Raw genomic sequence first — 19,370 nt, 5'->3', positions numbered from 1 at the left:
CACAGGGTGCTGTCGTAGCCCATTCCCTGTGAAGTGTCTGTCTGCCAGAGCGCTAATCACAAGCAGACATCATCTCATCTCAGGTCCATTCATCATGGACGAACATCTATTCTTCTCTTCTCTCTGTGCCAGAATCTCTCTCTCTCTCTCTCTCTCTCTCTCTCTCTCTCTCTCTCTCTCTCTCTCTCTCTCTCTCTCTCTCTCTCTCTCTCTCTCTCTCTCTCTCTCTCTCTCTCTCTCTCTCTCTCTCTCTCTCTCTCTCTCTTTCTCTCTCTCGCTCTCTCTCTCTCTCTCTCTCTCTCTCTCTTTCTTTCTCTATCTTATTCTCTCTGTCTCTTTCTCTCAGTCTCTCTGTCTCTCTCTATCGCTTTCTTTCTCTCGCTCTCTCTCTCTCTCTCTCTCTCTCTCTCTCTTTCTTTCTCTATCTTATTCTCTCTGTCTCTTTCTCTCAGTCTCTCTGTCTCTCTATATCGCTTTCTTTCTCTCGCTCTCTCTCTCTCTCTCTCTCCCTCCCTCTCTCTCTCTATCTATATCTGTCTTTCTCTCTGTCTTTCTCTCTCCCACACCAGTATCTCGTTTGGCTCACAGATGTTTTCCTCTCCTCCATCCTTTGAAGTGGGGAGAAACAGAACTATACCTCCATTCTCTCATTGTGTAGTTGTTTCGGGGCAGCTAGGGCCTTGGTCCCGGGTCACACTGGAGATGAGAGAATGAAAGACAAAAGAGGGAAAGATGGAGCCACATACTGTATGTCCCATGCTGATTGGTCCATACTTTGAAGGACTTTATAGGGAATACTTGGCATTCCTTTCCAGTCTTATGGTTCCCTGTATACAAATATGGCCAGAACCCGCTTTAGCTGGCTTGATTATACTTTGTGTATGTAGTAACTTAAACAAGTGGACACGCACTAATGAATAGTAATCATTTTGTCATCCCGTACATCTCTCTTGGACTGCTCCCAGCCAGGTCAGTTGATGGCTTGATGACAAGTTTCTGGAAAGTAGTCATTTACCTCAATGAGAGAGGCTTGTGTCTCTCCTCTCCAAGCGTGTGATGCTGAGGTCATAATGCCCAGCTTGTTTTGGGGTGTGACTCATACAACACCCGTCAGTTTATTACTGTTTGTAAAACATACAGGCCATTGAAAACAAGTGTCACAGCAACAGGAGCCTCTTAACAACATATTTTATAGACACTGAGAACTATGTCGCTTAGCTGTTTAAGGACTAGTGTTGAATGTGGTTCCATTCAGGAATGCTCCATCGACCTACTGTTTCCCGGAACCTTTTAATGTCTCCTCTGGTCAGCTCCAAGTGCCTGGATGTCTCTTTCTCTGCCTATCTTGGCTTCAGTCCTGACTGTGATCTCCACACCATTCCTACGTTATTCTCCTATAGTTCTCCCTCTATCCAATGGGAGGGAATCACTGAACTCTCTGACTGATTCAGTGAAAGACATCAATCCAAGACACTGCCAGACTACTCTGTTGTTTTAGGCAGATAACATATTATTATTGTTATATGGAGTGGAGGAAGCCGCAGTGCGGTGGGGAAACCAACGGGTGTGTGTTTTTGGGAGGGAGGGAAGTTGACGTAATGGAGGTAATGACAGTGACACTGTGGAAGCCCCAGCACCAGCCCCGTTCAGCCCTGTAGGATCGAATGCACTGTAAACCCACATGCTGCAAATTTCAGTGAGTAATGAACACCAGATAAAATAAGACCATGGTCCATCTCTCCTTTCTCTCTCTGGTTCATATGTCCATCTCTCCTCTCTCTCTGGTTCATATGTCCATCTCTCCTCTCTCTCTCTGGTTCATATATCCATCTCTCCTCTCTCTCTCTGGTTCATATGTCCATCTCTCCTCTCTCTCTCTGGTTCATATGTCCATCTCTCTCCTCTCTCTCTCTGGTTCATATGTCCATCTCTCCTCTCTCTCTCTGGTTCACATGTCCATCTCTCCTCTCTCTCTGGTTCATATGTCCATCTCTCCTCTCTCTCTCTGGTTCATATGTCCATCTCTCCTCTCTCTCTCTCTTTGGTTCATATGTCCATCTCTCCTCTCTCTCTGGTTCATATGTCCATCTCTCCTCTCTCTCTCTGGTTCATATGTCCATCTCTCCTCTCTCTCTGGTTCATATGTCCATCTCTCCTCTCTCTCTCTGGTTCATATGTCCATCTCTCCTCTCTCTCTCTGGTTCATATGTCCATCTCTCCTCTCTCTCTCTGGTTCATATGTCCATCTCTCCTCTCTCTCTCTGGTTCATATGTCCATCTCTCCTCTCTCTCTGGTTCATATGTCCATCTCTCCTCTCTCTCTCTGGTTCATATGTCCATCTCTCCTCTCTCTCTCTTTGGTTCATATGTCCATCTCTCCTCTCTCTCTGGTTCATATGTCCATCTCTCCTCTCTCTCTCTGGTTCATATGTCCATCTCTCCTCTCTCTCTGGTTCATATGTCCATCTCTCCTCTCTCTCTCTCTGGTTCATATGTCCATCTCTCCTCTCTCTCTCTGGTTCATATGTCCATCTCTCCTCTCTCTCTGGTTCATATGTCCATCTCTCCTCTCTCTCTCTGGTTCATATGTCCATCTCTCCTCTCTCTCTCAGGTTCATATGTCCATCTCTCCTCTCTCTCTCTGGTTCATATGTCCATCTCTCCTCTCTCTCTCTGGTTCATATGTCCATCTCTCCTCTCTCTCTGGTTCATATATCCATCTCTCCTCTCTCTCTGGTTCATATGTCCATCTCTCCTCTCTCTCTGGTTCATATGTCCATCTCTCCTCTCTCTCTGGTTCATATGTCCATCTCTCCTCTCTCTCTCTGGTTCATATGTCCATCTCTCCTCTCTCTCTCTGGTTCATATGTCCATCTCTCCTCTCTCTCTCTGGTTCATATGTCCATCTCTCCTCTCTCTCTCTGGTTCATATGTCCATCTCTCCTCTCTCTCTCTGGTTCATATGTCCATCTCTCCTCTCTCTCTCTGGTTCATATGTCCATCTCTCCTCTCTCTCTGGTTCATATGTCCATCTCTCCTCTCTCTCTCTGGTTCATATGTCCATCTCTCCTCTCTCTCTCTGGTTCATATGTCCATCTCTCCTCTCTCTCTGGTTCATATGTCCATCTCTCCTCTCTCTCTGGTTCATATGTCCATCTCTCCTCTCTCTCTCTGGTTCATATATCCATCGCTCCTCTCTCTCTCTGGTTCATATGTCCATCTCTCCTCTCTCTCTCTGGTTCATATGTCCATCTCTCCTCTCTCTCTCTGGTTCATATGTCCATCTCTCCTCTCTCTCTCTGGTTCATATGTCCATCTCTCCTCTCTCTCTCTGGTTCATATGTCCATCTCTCCTCTCTCTCTCTGGTTCATATGTCCATCTCTCCTCTCTCTCTCTGGTTCATATGTCCATCTCTCCTCTCTCTCTCTTTGGTTCATATGTCCATCTCTCCTCTCTCTCTGGTTCATATGTCCGTCTCTCCTCGCTCTCTCTGGTTCATATGTCCATCTCTCCTCTCTCTCTGGTTCATATGTCCATCTCTCCTCTCTCTCTCTCTGGTTCATATGTCCATCTCTCCTCTCTCTCTCTGGTTCATATGTCCATCTCTCCTCTCTCTCTGGTTCATATGTCCATCTCTCCTCTCTCTCTCTGGTTCATATGTCCATCTCTCCTCTCTCTCTCTGGTTCATATGTCCATCTCTCCTCTCTCTCTCTGGTTCATATGTCCATCTCTCCTCTCTCTCTCTGGTTCATATGTCCATCTCTCCTCTCTCTCTGGTTCATATATCCATCTCTCCTCTCTCTCTGGTTCATATGTCCATCTCTCCTCTCTCTCTCTGGTTCATATGTCCATCTCTCCTCTCTCTCTGGTTCATATGTCCATCTCTCCTCTCTCTCTGGTTCATATGTCCATCTCTCCTCTCTCTCTGGTTCATATGTCCATCTCTCCTCTCTCTCTCTGGTTCATATGTCCATCTCTCCTCTCTCTCTGGTTCATATGTCCATCTCTCCTCTCTCTCTCTGGTTCATATGTCCATCTCTCCTCTCTCTCTCTGGTTCATATGTCCATCTCTCCTCTCTCTCTGGTTCATATGTCCATCTCTCCTCTCTCTCTCTGGTTCATATGTCCATCTCTCCTCTCTCTCTGGTTCATATGTCCATCTCTCCTCTCTCTCTCTGGTTCATATATCCATCGCTCCTCTCTCTCTCTCTGGTTCATATGTCCATCTCTCCTCTCTCTCTGGTTCATATGAGGCTGAGAGAGAGAGAGCGTGAGAGAGAGAGAGAGAGAGAGAGAGAGAGAGAGAGAGAGAGAGAGAGAGACCACAAGAAAAGGTCAACCAGTGAAGAACAAACACCATTGTAAATACAACCTATATTTCTGCTTATTTATTTTCCCTTTTGTACTTTAACCATTTGTACATCGTTACAACACTGTATATATACATAACATGACATTTGTAATGTCTTTATTCTTTTGGAACTTCTGTGAGTGTAATGTTTACTGTTCATTTTTATTGTTTATTTCACTTTTGTATATTATCTACTTCACTTGCTTTGGCAATGTTAACATATGTTTCCCACGCCAATAAAGCCACTTGAATTGAATTGAGAGAAAACAGCGCCAGACCTTATTTAAATTTCAGGCTTATGGCTGAAATGTTGAAGTGTGTCCTCTGACAGGAGAGGAGATGGAAGCAATTAGAGCTGCTTGTCCCCCTAGACTGCAGAATGACAGCTGATTGGATGAGGCAAGGCCAATGTGGGGTATGGAGTTGATTGACAGCTAATTTGCTTTCAAAGTACAGTATATTGGGAAACGTACCCAATAAAGTGAATCCAGCTCTTTGTAGAAACAGTAGATCAGAACAATGATAGGTAGATCAGTGTCATTCAGACTGTTTGTTAGGGTTTTCTGCATTGAGGATCACTTTAAGTGAAGGGTTCATGTGAAAACTGATCTGAGGTACTTTAGAAGAGGCCACAAGCTCTGCCCTGAGTGTGACCCTATGACCTGGTGCGAGAGTGGCATGGCTGTTTCTGACTTTATATGGAGTAGCTGGCCACCCATTGTAATTTTATTTCTAAGTGGCCATCAGTACCCGTGTGTTCGAATGCTTATTCAATTCCATAAAGCATGGCTCCGGTCGTCTCCCTGTCTGTCATTCCAGGAAGTCTTCCCTCCAAGTGACTCTCCCACTCCGGGATGCTTCCCAGGGAGCAGGAACAGAGGTCCCCGGGGCCAACATAAATCACAGACGCACCCACAGGAGCCCTGGCCTCTAGCCCTGGAGCCACTACCTCCCCAGGCCACCGAGGTCACAGGATGATGTCACAGCATGATGATGTCAGCCCTCTGCCCCTCAACCCCGACCACACCAGCAGGCCCGCCCCATACTGAGGGAGCAACCTCTCTCTGACTCTACTATCTCGCTCTCATAGGAATGTTATTCCTGAGCATCAGATGAATCAAATAAGATGAGAAGGAGGAGGAGAAGGCCCTGTTCCAATTCACCCTACATGAGATCATCCCTTCCAGTCCCATGGAGAACTATTGAATCTGCCCATTTAGGACCAAACATGTGCCTAGTACTTTTTATTAGCAGTGATCAAACATTGAACACTTGTTAATGACCAACATCCAAACCCAGTGATGGGGCGACTTGTTCAGAACAACACAGACTGAGCTGAACATCTGCTGTAGTCCGTGCCAAGGTTCCAGGCTGCTCTCTCGCTCTTTGCCGATGCAGCCTCTCTCTCATGGTGATTAGACAGAGACGTTGCCATCCTTTGACAGGTTCTGATTCGTTCTGTGTTGATGTAGCTTAATGCCGGGTACAAACAGTGTGATGGAATCTATTAGCTAGACAGCAGTGTGGCTAATGAGGGCTGACTGGGCCTGACTGCAAGCAGGAATAAATCCCAATGCAGGCACACAGTATCTATCTATCTGGCCCAGAGAGGACTGCTTGTACAAGGCACCGTGCCAGTGAGTTGGAGGCACATGGAAATGAAATCTCTGTTGCATGGCTGGATATGATACATGTTTAGCCTGTTCATCATGGGGTATGGACTATACCATGTCATCTCTTGGCCACGCCCCCAGTGGTAAATATTTCATGTCAAGTGGCGGCAGTGGGAGATTATGGGAGAATGTGTGTCTATTTAAATGGGAGGTCACAGGCACACCGCTGTGGGCGTCGTAAAGAAGGGAGGACAGAACAAAATGTAAAACTGTCAAACTACAAACAGATGCAAAAAGCATCAAATTATGTTAAAAACGGAGACAAATACAATGTTTTTGAAGAAGGATTAAGTCAAGCCGAACATGAGGGAGAAGCACTTTGTGACATCTCATGATGTGAAAAGGGCTTTATAAATACAGTTGATTTCATTTGATGAAATAAATGCCTTGATCGGACTAGCTGCATTTTCTTTATACAATGTCTGTCAGAACATGGTAATTGTCTGTGCCTATGAACTCACAGCTGGGAATGTCATTTACCCAATATCAAACTCCAAGCTGGTATACTGGAGCTTTTTTAAGAAAGCAAATGTTAGCTTTGCATGACTGTGTGGTGTCTGAGGCTGATCTCATCATGGGGATGTTGATGTTAGGTCCATGTGGCTGTCTCGTCTCATCTGATGCCCCAGCGTTTGACTGGCTGGCAGCTGGGGCTTATTTACAGGACTCGTGATATGGGCCGTGCCAGAATGGCAACTTGGCTTATGCCAATGAGACGTTCTGCTTTGAAAAGCAAATGACTTCCCCTTAGCTGTTTTCTGTAATCAGTCGATGGCCTGGAGGCCAGAGGGACATGGGTTCTTTCTCATCTTCATCTCAAAGGGAATGAAACAACTCCTTGTGATTAAAGGGTTGTGTTGGGTTTACCCCTCCATGGCACCAGTTTGTCCCATGGCCGTCTGTTCTCAGTAAGCAAGTCGCTTAAAGGGTTTTAAAGGTTCTTGTCACTCATGTCTGTTGTGTTCCTACAGAATGGCTAACTTTGGAATGGATAGAGATGACTGTCTCCCCTCCTCCTGTGGCTTACATCCATTCCCCCTCTCTGGTCTACTACTTCTTCTCAGGTTCTCCAGCTAGGCTCCTGGATAAGCCTGGGGATAGGGGGACTCAGGGCAGGCCCCATGGAGGAGCAGTATATTGGGGTTGAGGCAGTACAGTACATTGTGGGTTCAGTACCGTGCTCTCAGCCTGTGATGGATGTGCCTGCCGCTCGTACATCTAAGTAGGCGAATAGAAGCCTCCTTCAGGCCAGGTGGTCCACATAATGATTGCACTAATTACCAATTACAGATTTCTGTCAAGCAGAACCCATTTGACTAGACTCGCTCCTTTCCCTTCAAACTCCTTCCCTCTCACTCTTTTCTTACCTTCACTCCCCTTTTTCCTATCCTCCTCTCTCATTCCCTCTGTAAACACCCACATCTCTAAAGGCCTATTTTGAAGGCCGTGCTAAGTTAGCTTTGACTCCTGTTTTAGAGTAGGCTCTCAAAAGAAAGTGATGCCACCTATTAAGAAATTGTATATGAGGCTTCAACTGTTTACAAGCAAATATTGCTGGATGGTTGCAAATAAAATGCCTGACACAATTTAGAGATGACTGGTGAAGTAAAACAAATCAGTCAAGGGTGACAAAGTCTTTTGGTAAAGTGCAATGAATGAATGGAGGGGGAACAAGTGAGGCCAACAGTCTGTGTCCCTGTACTTCCTCTTTGTAAAGCACAATGAATATGGGCCAGTCTGGTCTCTCTGTCCCAGCATCCATGTAACCAAGGGGAACACTAATGATGCAGCGAGGTCACTCTTGCATTTCATTGCATTGGGATCTGTGACAATGAACATTGTCTGGGTCAGCATGACGGCATGTCAAACCCATTCCAGAGTGGCATTCTACCCACAGTAGGTTACAAAACATCCTGAACTAGCATATATCATAGATACATAGCTTACAGTACATTTCACTCTTTGGGTTTGTTGTCCATTGCACTGGCCTATAACTCGTTTTCCCTTGTAAGGTGGTTAGGCAAAACTTCTGGTCTTATTTATACAGTATCTTGTTTGCTTGCCATTGTCTTTAGCAGTGGGTTGACCATACAGATGATGTCCTGTCAGCCAGCTCAGGTACCTGTGGGGGAAGTTACTTCAGACAGACCTGCTCTCCTCTGTGTGTCCCCTATTCTCTCCGTGCTAATAAGATTTATAGAGTGGCCTGCGCCCTGCCAGGCATCCCTTGTCATGTGTCCCTGTCAATCAGGGCAGACTGATCCTGTTCTCATGGGGGTTCGCACCTGCCTCGCCCACCACCCTGTCACAACAGCTCATTACCCAGAGGCCTCTCTGGGGATTCCAGGGGTGCAGGGCGGGACCGGAACAGCCGCTTCGCTTTGACACAATTATCACCGACCCTGACCCTGCAGGGGAGCTCCCGTCTGGTCCGATCCACTTCTGATCTGCTGTGTGAACCTGCAGACACTGCAGCCTTACTGCCTCCTTCAGTGATCACTGAGTCACGTCATGACCAACAGTATGAACTAATACTGTTAGACTCTCACAATCACTCAGAACACAGATGGGATAACACCATAAATAAGACGGATTGATGGCACATTCCAGGTAGACTACAAGATCTCCCCCTATTCTTTCTCCTCCCTGCGATATTGATAGCCTGTTGATGAACTGAGGTTCACCAATACCACAAACGGAGAGAACTTTGGCAGCTGGATCTGGAATCAGAATTCCACCAATTTTTTTCCAATTAACAGCTTGTCGCCTGTGTAGGAAGGAAAAGGAAAATAAATGACGGGGGGTTCCCAAACAAACAGAGGAGAAGGAAGGCTGACTGCAGGGTCAGCTTTACATCAGTGCTACACTGATGTAAGGGCAGATGTGCTGCTGTGGCTGAGGGGATGCCGGACCTGTTTGCTCTGCCCTGGTGTCTAGATTGATGGGTTGTATGAGAGGGGCTCTTATCAGGTCCTGTTGACCCACCGTCTGCTTACCTGCCAGGTGTCCTGCAACACCACTGTCTGCCAGACGGCCTGCCAGACGGCCTGCGACACCACTGTCTGCCAGGTGTCCTGCGACACCACTGTCTGTCACTCCCAGGCCTCCAGATCAACACTCTGCAATCTGCTGCAGCGTTGCCTGAAGATAAACTTCCCCTCAGGGCCCACTCGGCCAGGGGAAGAGCCTGCAGGGAAGAGAACATGTTTTCATTGGTACTGGTGGCGAAATTCCTGCTGTGCTCCAAATTACGTTTTAATTTATTTTTAACAATTTCTACATTGTAGAATAATAGTGAAGACATCAAAACTTTGAAAAAACACATATGGAATCATGCAGTAACCAAAAAAGAGTTAAACAAATCAAAATATATTTTATATTTGAGATTCTTCAAATAGCCACCCTTGCCTTGATGAAAGCTTTGCACATTCTTGGCATTCTCTCAACCAGCTTCACCTGAAATGCTTTTCCAACAGTCTTGAAGGCGTTCCCACATATGCTGAGCACTTGTTGGCTGCTTTTCCTTCACTCTGTGGTCCAGCATTCTCTCAACCAGCTTCATGGGGTAGTCACCTGGAATCCATTTCAATTAATGGTGTGCCTTCTTAAAAGTTAATTTGTGGAATTTGTTTCCTTCTTAATGCGCTTGAGCCAATCAATTGTGTTGTGACAAGGTGGGGGGGTATACAGAAAATAGTCCTATTTGGTAAAATGCCAAGTCCATGTTATGGCAAGATCAGCTCAAATAAGCAAAGAGAAACGGCAGTCCATCATTACTTTAAGACATGAAGGTCAGTCAATACGGAACATTTCCAGAACTTTGAAGGTTTCTTCAAGTGCAGTCGCAAAAACCATCAAGCACCTTGATGAAACTGGCTCTCATGAGGACCACCACAGGAATGGAAGACCCAGAGTTACCTCTGCTGTAGAGAATAAGTTCATTGGGGTTACCAGCCTCAGAAATTTCAGCCCAAATAAATGCTTCACAGAGTTCAAGTAACAGGCACATCTCAACATCAACTGTTCAGAGGAGACTGTGTGAATCAGGCTCCCATGGTCGATTTGCTGCAAAGAAACCACTACTAAAGGACACCAATAAGAAGAAGAGACTTGCTTGGGCCAAGAAACACGAGCAATGGACATTAGACTGGTGGAAATGTGTCCATTGGTCTGGAGTCCAAATTGGAGATTTTTGGTTCCAACCGCCGTGTCTTTGTGAGACGCGCTGTGGGTGAACGGATGATCTCCGCATGTCTGTGATTTATTTAGAGTTCAAGGCACACTTAACCATCATGGCTACCACAGCATTCCACAGCGATACGCCATCACATCTGGTTTGGGCTTAGTGGGACTATCATTTGTTTTTCAACAGGACAATGACCCATCACACCTCCAGGCTGTGTAAGGGCTATTTTACCAAGAAGGACTGATGGAGTGCTGCATCAGCTGACCTGGCTTCCACAATCCCCTGACCTCAACCAAATTGAGATGGTTGGGATGAGTTGGACCACAGAGTGAAGGAAAAGCAGCCAACAAATGCTCAGCATATGTAGGAACCTCCTTCAAGACTGTTGGAAAAGCATTCCAGGTGAAGCTGGTTGAGAGAATGCCAAGTGTGTGCAAAGCTGTCATCAAGGCAAAGGGTGGCTATTTGAAGAATCTCAAATATAAAATATAATTTGATTTGTTTAACACTTTTTTGGTTACTACATGATTCCATATGTGTTATTTTATAGTTTTGATGTCTTCACTATTATTGTACAATGTAGAAAATAGTAAAAAATAAAGAAAAACCCTTGAATGAGTAGGTGTTCTAAAACTTTTGACCGGTAGTGTATATGCTGAAAATTAGATCAAATGCACATATGAGATATCAACATTCTTTTGAAGGCTTGTCAATTGTGTGGTGCCGCTCACAATCTGATGAACTAGAAAAGCTAAGAATGGTCTGGAAGTCACATGAAAAACATTTTCTGCTCTTCCGCTGGATGTAAAGGGAGTGAATACACTACTGTCCCATCATGTTGAAATGAAAAATCCACCCTAGCCAGACACTACTAAATCATGAAGAGGACCGTTCTCCTTTCAACATGTGTCTGATGATATTCTAGGAGACTCTTCGTCTGCGTCTCCTCTTTCACCTTTCCATAACTGTGAAATCTGTGACTAATCACTTTGATCCTGTCCAGCAATCGGCTCTGATTACCCCCTACCTTCCCCACAAGTGAAGACTCAGTCCTGGCCATCTGATATTGAGAATAGCCTCCTTCCCCGGTCCCAACAACTAATTGAGCATGCCCTGCCCTGACTGGGAGCCGAATGAATAATGACATCAGGTTTTCAGGCCTCTGTCAGCAAGTGTATGGCCATGCTGGGGGCATGAACGGACACAGAGCGTTATTTACAACACAGCTTCTGTGAACCTCTAAAGTACCTCGCTGAAGGACATGCAACATGAGGAGATTGTTATTGTTATAGTAGAACAAGCAAAAAAATAAATATGCGCAGCACCCTCGTAAGAACCCCAGTAAACCTTGCATTCATCATCATTCCTGGCATGTGCACATGAAGCATTAGTCTGGTGTTTAAGTGGATTTTCGCCGTGGTTGGTGACACAGGTCATGGCTGTGGCATGTGTTTTCTCGAAACAATTTATGATATAAGGCTCTCTTTCACTGTGTATGTGTCCCCAGGGGTGTGGAGCTCTAGGTAATATGATTATAAATGACGTGTGGTGTTGATGATTGTGCGTGATGGCAGTGTTGTCGTATAACTGCGGTTAATGGGGATTCGTTTACATGGCAGCATTGTGGTGTCCCGCAGGGCCCAGCTGTGGGTCCCCGTCTCATTTCTCCCCCTGCCAAGCTCAGCACATCTGTAACTTATATGCTCCCATGCTACACATGAACCATCCCCTCCCTCCCTCCCTCCCTCCCTCCCTCCCTCCCTCCCTCCCTCCCTCCCTCCCTCCCTCCCTCCCTCCCTCCCTCCCTCCCTCCCTCCCTCCCTCCCTCCCTCCCTCCGTGACTTATGGATGCAATGTTTTTTAAAGTAGACAAGCAGAGTGTGATAATTTCTCTTTTTCTAATCAGTGCGTTCACTCATCACCTTCTTTCTTTTCCTTTTCCTGCAGCGTATGCAGTGATTGCGAACGGGCAAGTGGAATGCCCCAAGGGTTACAAAAGGATGAACATGACTCATTGTCAAGGTAAGGGGAAGGAAAGATGTCTTGTTGTTTGATTGTGTTTAGTAATACCAATAGTGCCTGAAGAACTGTCATTGAATTTTTTCTCATAGATTGTATTCTGACATAGTTGTACCATGTCTGCATTGAATTCAAATGACCCAAGTCAACCCCAAAACATGCATTGTGTAGCAGCCACACTCCACCACATCCTATTCTCAAAACGTTATGTCTGTATTGTGATAAGAACAGTTCTACAGTGACTGCCCATACATGACCATGCTTAACAAACCCCCAGGGCCTGTATAAAAGTATTCCTGTCTATATGTCTAGCCCACTGGGAACAGGGTCATGGGTACAATAAGCTGTGGCCTGGGTCAGAGTTCAGCTGCCCCAATATGCCCCAGGAGGGAGTGGTGTTTTTAATTGCTCTGTGGAGGTCTGTATGGAGCTATATGGCCAAAGCCTTTTGTTAAACTTCTGTTACAGTTTGTTCTCAACACTCCTACTCAATCTGTCAGCAGGGGATAGACGGCGTGACTTCCAGCTCACCCATCCATCTGTGTGTGAAAACAAACTGTGTCCGTCCGTCCCTGAATGTGTTGCTTGCCTCCCTCCTCACTGCCTTTTAGTGGGCCCTGTCAGCCTGCTGACTGCTATAGAAGAGATATCCTCCCACAACGTACATCCACTGGATACTGTAGATACTGTAGACCAGTGTTTCCCAACTCAGTTCCTCCAGTACCCCGGACAACCACACCTGATTTTACTTGTCAACTAATCATCAAGCCCTTGACAAGTTGAATCAGGTGTTTTTGTCCGGGGCAACAGCAAACAAATTGTACTGTTGGGGGAACTGGAGGACCGGAGTTGGGAAACACTGCTGTAGACAACCACAAATAGGGAGAGAATCACATATAAGATGGTGTTAAATCATATTGGAATTCAAAGATCAATAGGTCTATTTTGGCCTGAAGAGATATGCATTACCTCATACATCAGTGATTTCTGGATGTTTCTTGTGCTATTCTCCAAATATAGTTTCTGTCAGTGCTAAGGACTATCAGTTAGATTTATGACCAGCTCTTCCACTCCCAACTTCCAAAGACTTGATTTATGTTTTTTTAATCTGGATGTCATTGCATACTTATAACCTTATGGAGTGTACCATCATAAACAGATCATTTTAGATGTTATAATGGTTTGAAATGCACATCCCAGACAAAAGAATACACACAATGTAAAACAAGAAGATTCGTTTTATTTTATTAGATTGGTCATCATCAACAGTAAATTTCAACAAGTTTTCTGAGTTGCATGGCAAATACTGTAGTAGAGTGTATTGTGGATACTGTGGGTGTTTCTTATTTGTGGTGATAGAGTTATTGATATGCTAAATTATTTTGCATTCCTCGCATTTATATAAAAAAAAGCGGTGGACAAAGACACTTTTTATGCTGTCCAAAAGGGTGTCAAGAGTTGCCAGTAAAGTAATTTATCTGACTTTAATTCAGCTGGCTTTTTCTGATCACTTCAAGATGTTCTCCCCTCGCAGTCCCTCATTTTTGGAGGCTGAAAAACCAAACTGACAGATATTCACAATATTTACTGGCCAGCTTCAAAGTCTTGTTCCAATTCTGCTGGAGCTCCATTCCCCAAAATTATTTTATTTTACCCCTCAGAACAACTGCCAAGGAGGCAAAAAGCTGATTTTTCAGGGATTCTGTCATTATTATCAAACGGGTATCCTCCTTGCCAAAGCGTGACTCCTCGCCTTGAGCTTCTTGCTCTGTATTTCAGAGGAGGAGAAAAAGTACTGTGTCTTATCCTGTGTCTGAGCACAGACGTGATTCACCCTGCTCTTTCTTTCTACCCCTGCTGCTGGGCTCGGTGGCGTACAGTGGGCATCGCGTCACAGATAAGATGTCCCCTCAGAAACACAAGCTGTTTTGTGACCTCCGGACAGGCCCTTATCTTTCAAACACTCCAGAGAAATTGTGTCAGCTAGAGTCACCATGAATATATATATAGGGCTGCTTAAGTAGTGGACATCTATGGCCTCACTGCCATAAACTTAGTATGTGCTGTTTCTGTTGTGAGTGGGGGCTTAAGTCTCTATAGACAGGAAGTCATATTGTTAGTTAGCCTATATCGAGATGTTATTGTGATCGGATCAGCTTGTCGAAGCACCCTAACACAGGCGGGAGGTATAATATTAACAGACCAGAGGCAGTGGTTGTGGTTCGTTTTGTATAGTTTACTAAACGGGTCTTCTTTCACCTGACAAAAATAACTCCCGTACAGGGAACGTCCAACTCTGAAACACCTACAGAACAAAATAAATAAACAGAAACTAAGCCATTGACCAAAAGGCCGTGGCCAAAAAAGGAAAACAAAACAACAAACGGCTACTCCTGTCTTTAGACTATCGTCTACTCATAATAGTTACAGGAGGAACACTTCTCTCTACCTATAGCCTGCCTTGGTTAACAGAGAGACACCCCATACACAGACACTTTCTTTGAGGTAGGAAATACCGACGTCCTCGCAGGTCCCCGCCTCTACTCCCAATTCTCCCCCAGCTCCTCTCCTGGCACACCTATATAGAGGAAGACACAAAGCAATTAGTGGGCCAAGCTGTGTACTAATTGGCTTTACACTGAGTACCTATCCCCTGAGGATGGTGCTGTCGTGTCGTCTTCCTCCGGCTGGTCACTGAACTCTCACATTTTGGATTGAGATTTGACAGGTGTTCCAGCTAAGGACCGGTCAAGTTCTTACATGTATCTGAGAAGATTTGGAAAAGGAACACTTATTCTTCCCAAATCCTCAAATGGATGGGTTTTTCGCTTCTTGACTTATGTTTAGTGTCTGATTCAAAAGATTTAAACACCTCAGTCTTCACAGAGGACCCGCCAGTCCCCACTCCAATAGTACTAGATATTTCCTTTACAATGACAGTAAATAATTATCCTGGTTGTTTATGTGAATCCTCTACAAGCTTATTTTGGCCCTGCCGTCAAAAAGTGAGAAATGAAGGGTCGGGTGAGTTCAGGGCCGGCAGGTTGTCAGTTTAAGCGCAGTCAGGGGACTCTTTGGGTGGAGTCATCATTCCGCGTCATTACTACAATAACAATGGCATCCTGAGAAACCTGTCGGAGGGCTCTGATGGACGTCTATGTGTGTTCCATCTGTGCGTATATAATAACAGAGAATGTCTCTTGGAGAATGAGTGAGCGACCAACCATGAAGTCAGATAGGTGTTGAGATTAGTGCAGGTCATGACAGGCTGTCAGTTCCAATCTCTTACCCCCGACCAGACTGTACCACTAACACTAATCTGGAGTCAACCTGACCCTGGATTACAGACCCCATGTGATGAAGGAAGGCTGAGCCTAACGTTAAACTTCAGCCTTCAGCTCTACATCCCTATAGTCCCTGTCGCCTCCACAAGCAGTGTTGTTGTCTCTCTGAGTGAGAGCTAGCAGAGTTCCGTTTCCCCAAGAGATATGGTTTGGTCAGAGCTCATAATGTATAACCCCATGACATGAGTTGTCCATTGCGTCTTCTTTATGTGCCCCATGGCTCACCCAAACAGGAAACCATGTCCGCCCATTTGCTTACACTTGAGTCGGCCTGTTTACATCATTACTAACAGAGGGGCTTGGGGATAGGTCATGGGGATAGGTCATGGGGAAGTCAGCTATTTATGACCTTAAACTTGTTCCCCTTTTAATCCCCCATACCACCAACACACATGCACGCACACAGACACATATATATATATATATATATATATATATATATATATATATATATATATATATATATATATATATATACTGCTCAAAAAAATAAAGGGAACACAAACTACACAATGTAACTCCAAGTCAATCACACTTCTGTGAAATCAAACTGTCCACTTAGGAAGCAACACTGATTGACAATACATTTCACATGCTGTTGTGCAAATGGAATAGACAACAGGTGGAAATTATAGGCAATAAGCAAGACACCCCCAATAAAGGAGTGGTTCTGCAGGTGGAGACCACAGACCACTTCTCAGTTCCTATGCTTCCTGGCTGATGTTTTGGTCACTTTTGAATGCTGGCGGTGCTTTCACTCTAGTGGTAGCATGAGACGGAGTCTACAACCCACACAAGTGGCTCAGGTAGTGCAGCTCATCCAGGATGGCACATCAATGCGAGCTGTGGCAAGAAGGTTTGCTGTGTCTGTCAGCGTAGTGTCCAGAGCATGGAGGCGCTACCAGGAGACAGGCCAGTACATCAGGAGATGTGGAGGAGGCCGTAGGAGGGCAACAACCCAGTAGCAGGACCGCTACCTCCGCCTTTGTGCAAGGAGGAGCAGGAGGAGCACTGCCAGAGCCCTGCAAAATGACCTCCAGCAGGCCACAAATGTGCATGTGTCTGCTCAAACGGTCAGAAACAGACTCCATGAGGGTGGTATGAGGGCACGACGTCCACAGGTGGGGGTTGTGCTTACAGCCCAACACCGTGCAGGACGTTTGGCATTTGCCAGAGAACACCAAGATTGGCAAATTCGCCACTGGCGCCCTGTGCTCTTCACAGATGAAAGCAGGTTCACACTGAGCATGTGACAGACGTGACAGAGTCTGGAGACGCTGTGGAGAATGTTCTGCTGCCTGCAACATCCTCCAGCATGACCGGTTTGGCGGTGGGTCAGTCATGGTGTGGGGTGGCATTTCTTTGGGGGGCCGCACAGTCCTCCATGTGCTCGCCAGAGGTAGCCTGACTGCCATTAGGTACCGAGATGAGATCCTCAGACCCCTTGTGAGACCATATGCTGGTGCGGTTGGCCCTGGGTTCCTCCTAATGCAAGACAATGCTAGACCTCAGGTGGCTAAAGTGTGTCAGCAGTTCCTGCAAGAGGAAGGCATTGATGCTATGGACTGGCCCGCCCGTTCCCCAGACCTGAATCCAATTGAGCACATCATACAGGCACATGGAGGCCACACACACTACTGAGCCTCATTTTGACTTGTTTTAAGGACATTACATCAAAGTTGGATCAGCCTGTAGTGTGGTTTTCCACTTTAATTTTGAGTGTGACTCCAAATCCAGACCTCCATGGGTTGATAAATTGGATTTCCATTGATTATTTTTGTGTGATTTTGTTGTCAGCACATTCAACTATGTAAAGAAAAAGTATTTAATAAGATTATTTCTTTCATTCAGATCTAGGATGTGTTGTTTAAGTGTTCCCTTTATTTTGAGCAGTATATATATATATATATATATATATATATACACACACACACACACACACACACACACACACACACACACACACACACACACACACACACACACATAGTGCATTCAGAAAGTATTCAGACCCCTTGACTTTTTCCACTTTTTGTTACGTTACAGCATTATTCTAAAATTGATTAAATAGTTGTTTTACCTCGTCAATCTACAGACAATACCCCATAATGACAAAGCAAAATCTGGTTTTTATACATTTTTGCTAATTCGTAAAGAATTTAAAACTAAAATATCACATGTACATAAGTATTCAGACCCTTTACTCAGTACTTTGTTGAAGCACCTTTGGCAGCAATTACAGCCTCTAGTCTTCTTGGGTATGACGCTACAAGCTTGGCACACCTGTATTTGGGGAGTTTCTCCCATTCTTCTCTGCAGATCCTCTCAAGCTCTGTCAGGTTGGATGGGGAGCGTCGCTGCACAGCTATTTTCAGGTCTCTCCAGAGATGTTCGATCGGGTTCAAGTCAGAGACTTGTCCCAAAGCCACTCCTGCGTTGTCTTGGCTGTGTGCTTAGGGTCGTTGTCCTGGTGGAAGGTGAACCTTGGCATTCAGGCCGAAGAGTTCAATCTTGGTTTCATCAGACAAGAGAATCTTGGTTCTCATGGTTTGAGAGTCTTTAGGTGTTTTTTGGCAAACTCCAAGCGGGCTGTCATGTGCCTTTTACTGAGGAGTGGCTTCCGTTCTACCATAAAGCCCTGATTGGTGGAGTGCTGCAGAGATGATTGTCCTTCTGGAAGATTCTCCCATCTCCGCAGAGGAACTCTGGAGCCATGTCAGAGTGACCATCGGATTCTTTGACACCTCCCTGACCAAGTCCCTTCTCCCCCGATTGTTCAGTTTGGCCGGGTGGCCAGCTCTAGGAAGAGTCTTGGTGGTTCAAAACTTCTTCCATTTAAGAATGATGGCCACTGTGTTCTTGGGGACCTTAAATATTGCAAACATTTTTTGGTACCCTTCCCCAGATCTGTGCCTCAACACAATCCTGTCTAGGAGCTCTACGGACACTTCCTTCGACCTCATGTCTTGGTTTTTTCTCTGACATGCACTGTCAACTGTGGAAGCTTATATAGACAGGTGTGTGAGCCTTTCCAAATCATGTCCAATCAATTGAATTCACCACAAGTGGACTCCAATCAAGTTGTAGAAACATCTCAAGGATGATCATTGGAAACCAGATGCACCTGAGCTCAATTTCGAGTCTCATAGCAAAGGGTCTGAATACTTATGTAAATATGTTTTTTCTGTTTTTTATTTTTAATACATTTTTAATACATACAAATTTGTAAAAACCTGTTTTCACTTTGTCATTATGGGGTATTGTATGTAGATTGATGAGGTAAAATGTTTATTTAATACATTTTAGAATAAGGCTGTAATGTAACAAAATGCGGAAAAGGTCAAGGGTTCTGAATACTTTCCAAATGCACTGTATACACTCAGTACGCTGAGTGTATAAAACATTAGGAGCACCTTCCTAATATTGAGTTGCACCCCCTTTTGCCATCAAAACAGCCTCAATTCGTTGGGGCTTGGATTCTACAAGATGTCGAAAGCGTTCCACAGGGATGCTGGCCCATGTTGACTCCAATGCTTCCCACAGTTGTGTCAAGTTTTACTTTGGGTGGTGGACCCGTTCTTGAGAGACACAAGAAACTGTTGAGCATGAAAAAAACAGCAACGTTTGCAGTTCTTGACAAATTCAAACTGGTGTGCCTGGCACCTACTACCATACCCCGTTCAAAGGCACTTTAATATTTGTTCTTGCCCATTCACCCTCTGAATGGCACACATACACAATCCATGTCTCAATTGTCTCAATGCTTAAAAATCCTTATTTAACCTGCCTCCTCCC

General features: G+C 45.2%; 1 protein-coding gene across 2 annotated transcripts in view; it reads left to right on the top strand.

Moving 5' to 3' along the window:
• Nucleotides 1-19,370, top strand: part of LOC106611061 (latent-transforming growth factor beta-binding protein 2) — a 155,148-nt gene that overhangs the window by 96,071 nt on the left and 39,707 nt on the right. For both annotated transcript variants that reach the window (XM_014210914.2, XM_014210912.2), the window contains exon 9: nt 12,160-12,234. In XM_014210914.2, coding sequence (XP_014066389.1) covers nt 12,160-12,234 — 75 coding nt within the window. The remainder of the gene's footprint in view (nt 1-12,159; nt 12,235-19,370) is intronic.

This window comes from Salmo salar, chromosome ssa09 (genome assembly GCF_905237065.1).
Source record: "Salmo salar chromosome ssa09, Ssal_v3.1, whole genome shotgun sequence".
NCBI classification, from domain to species: Eukaryota; Metazoa; Chordata; class Actinopteri; order Salmoniformes; family Salmonidae; genus Salmo; species Salmo salar.
This window is presented reverse-complemented; position numbering and strand designations above follow the sequence as displayed.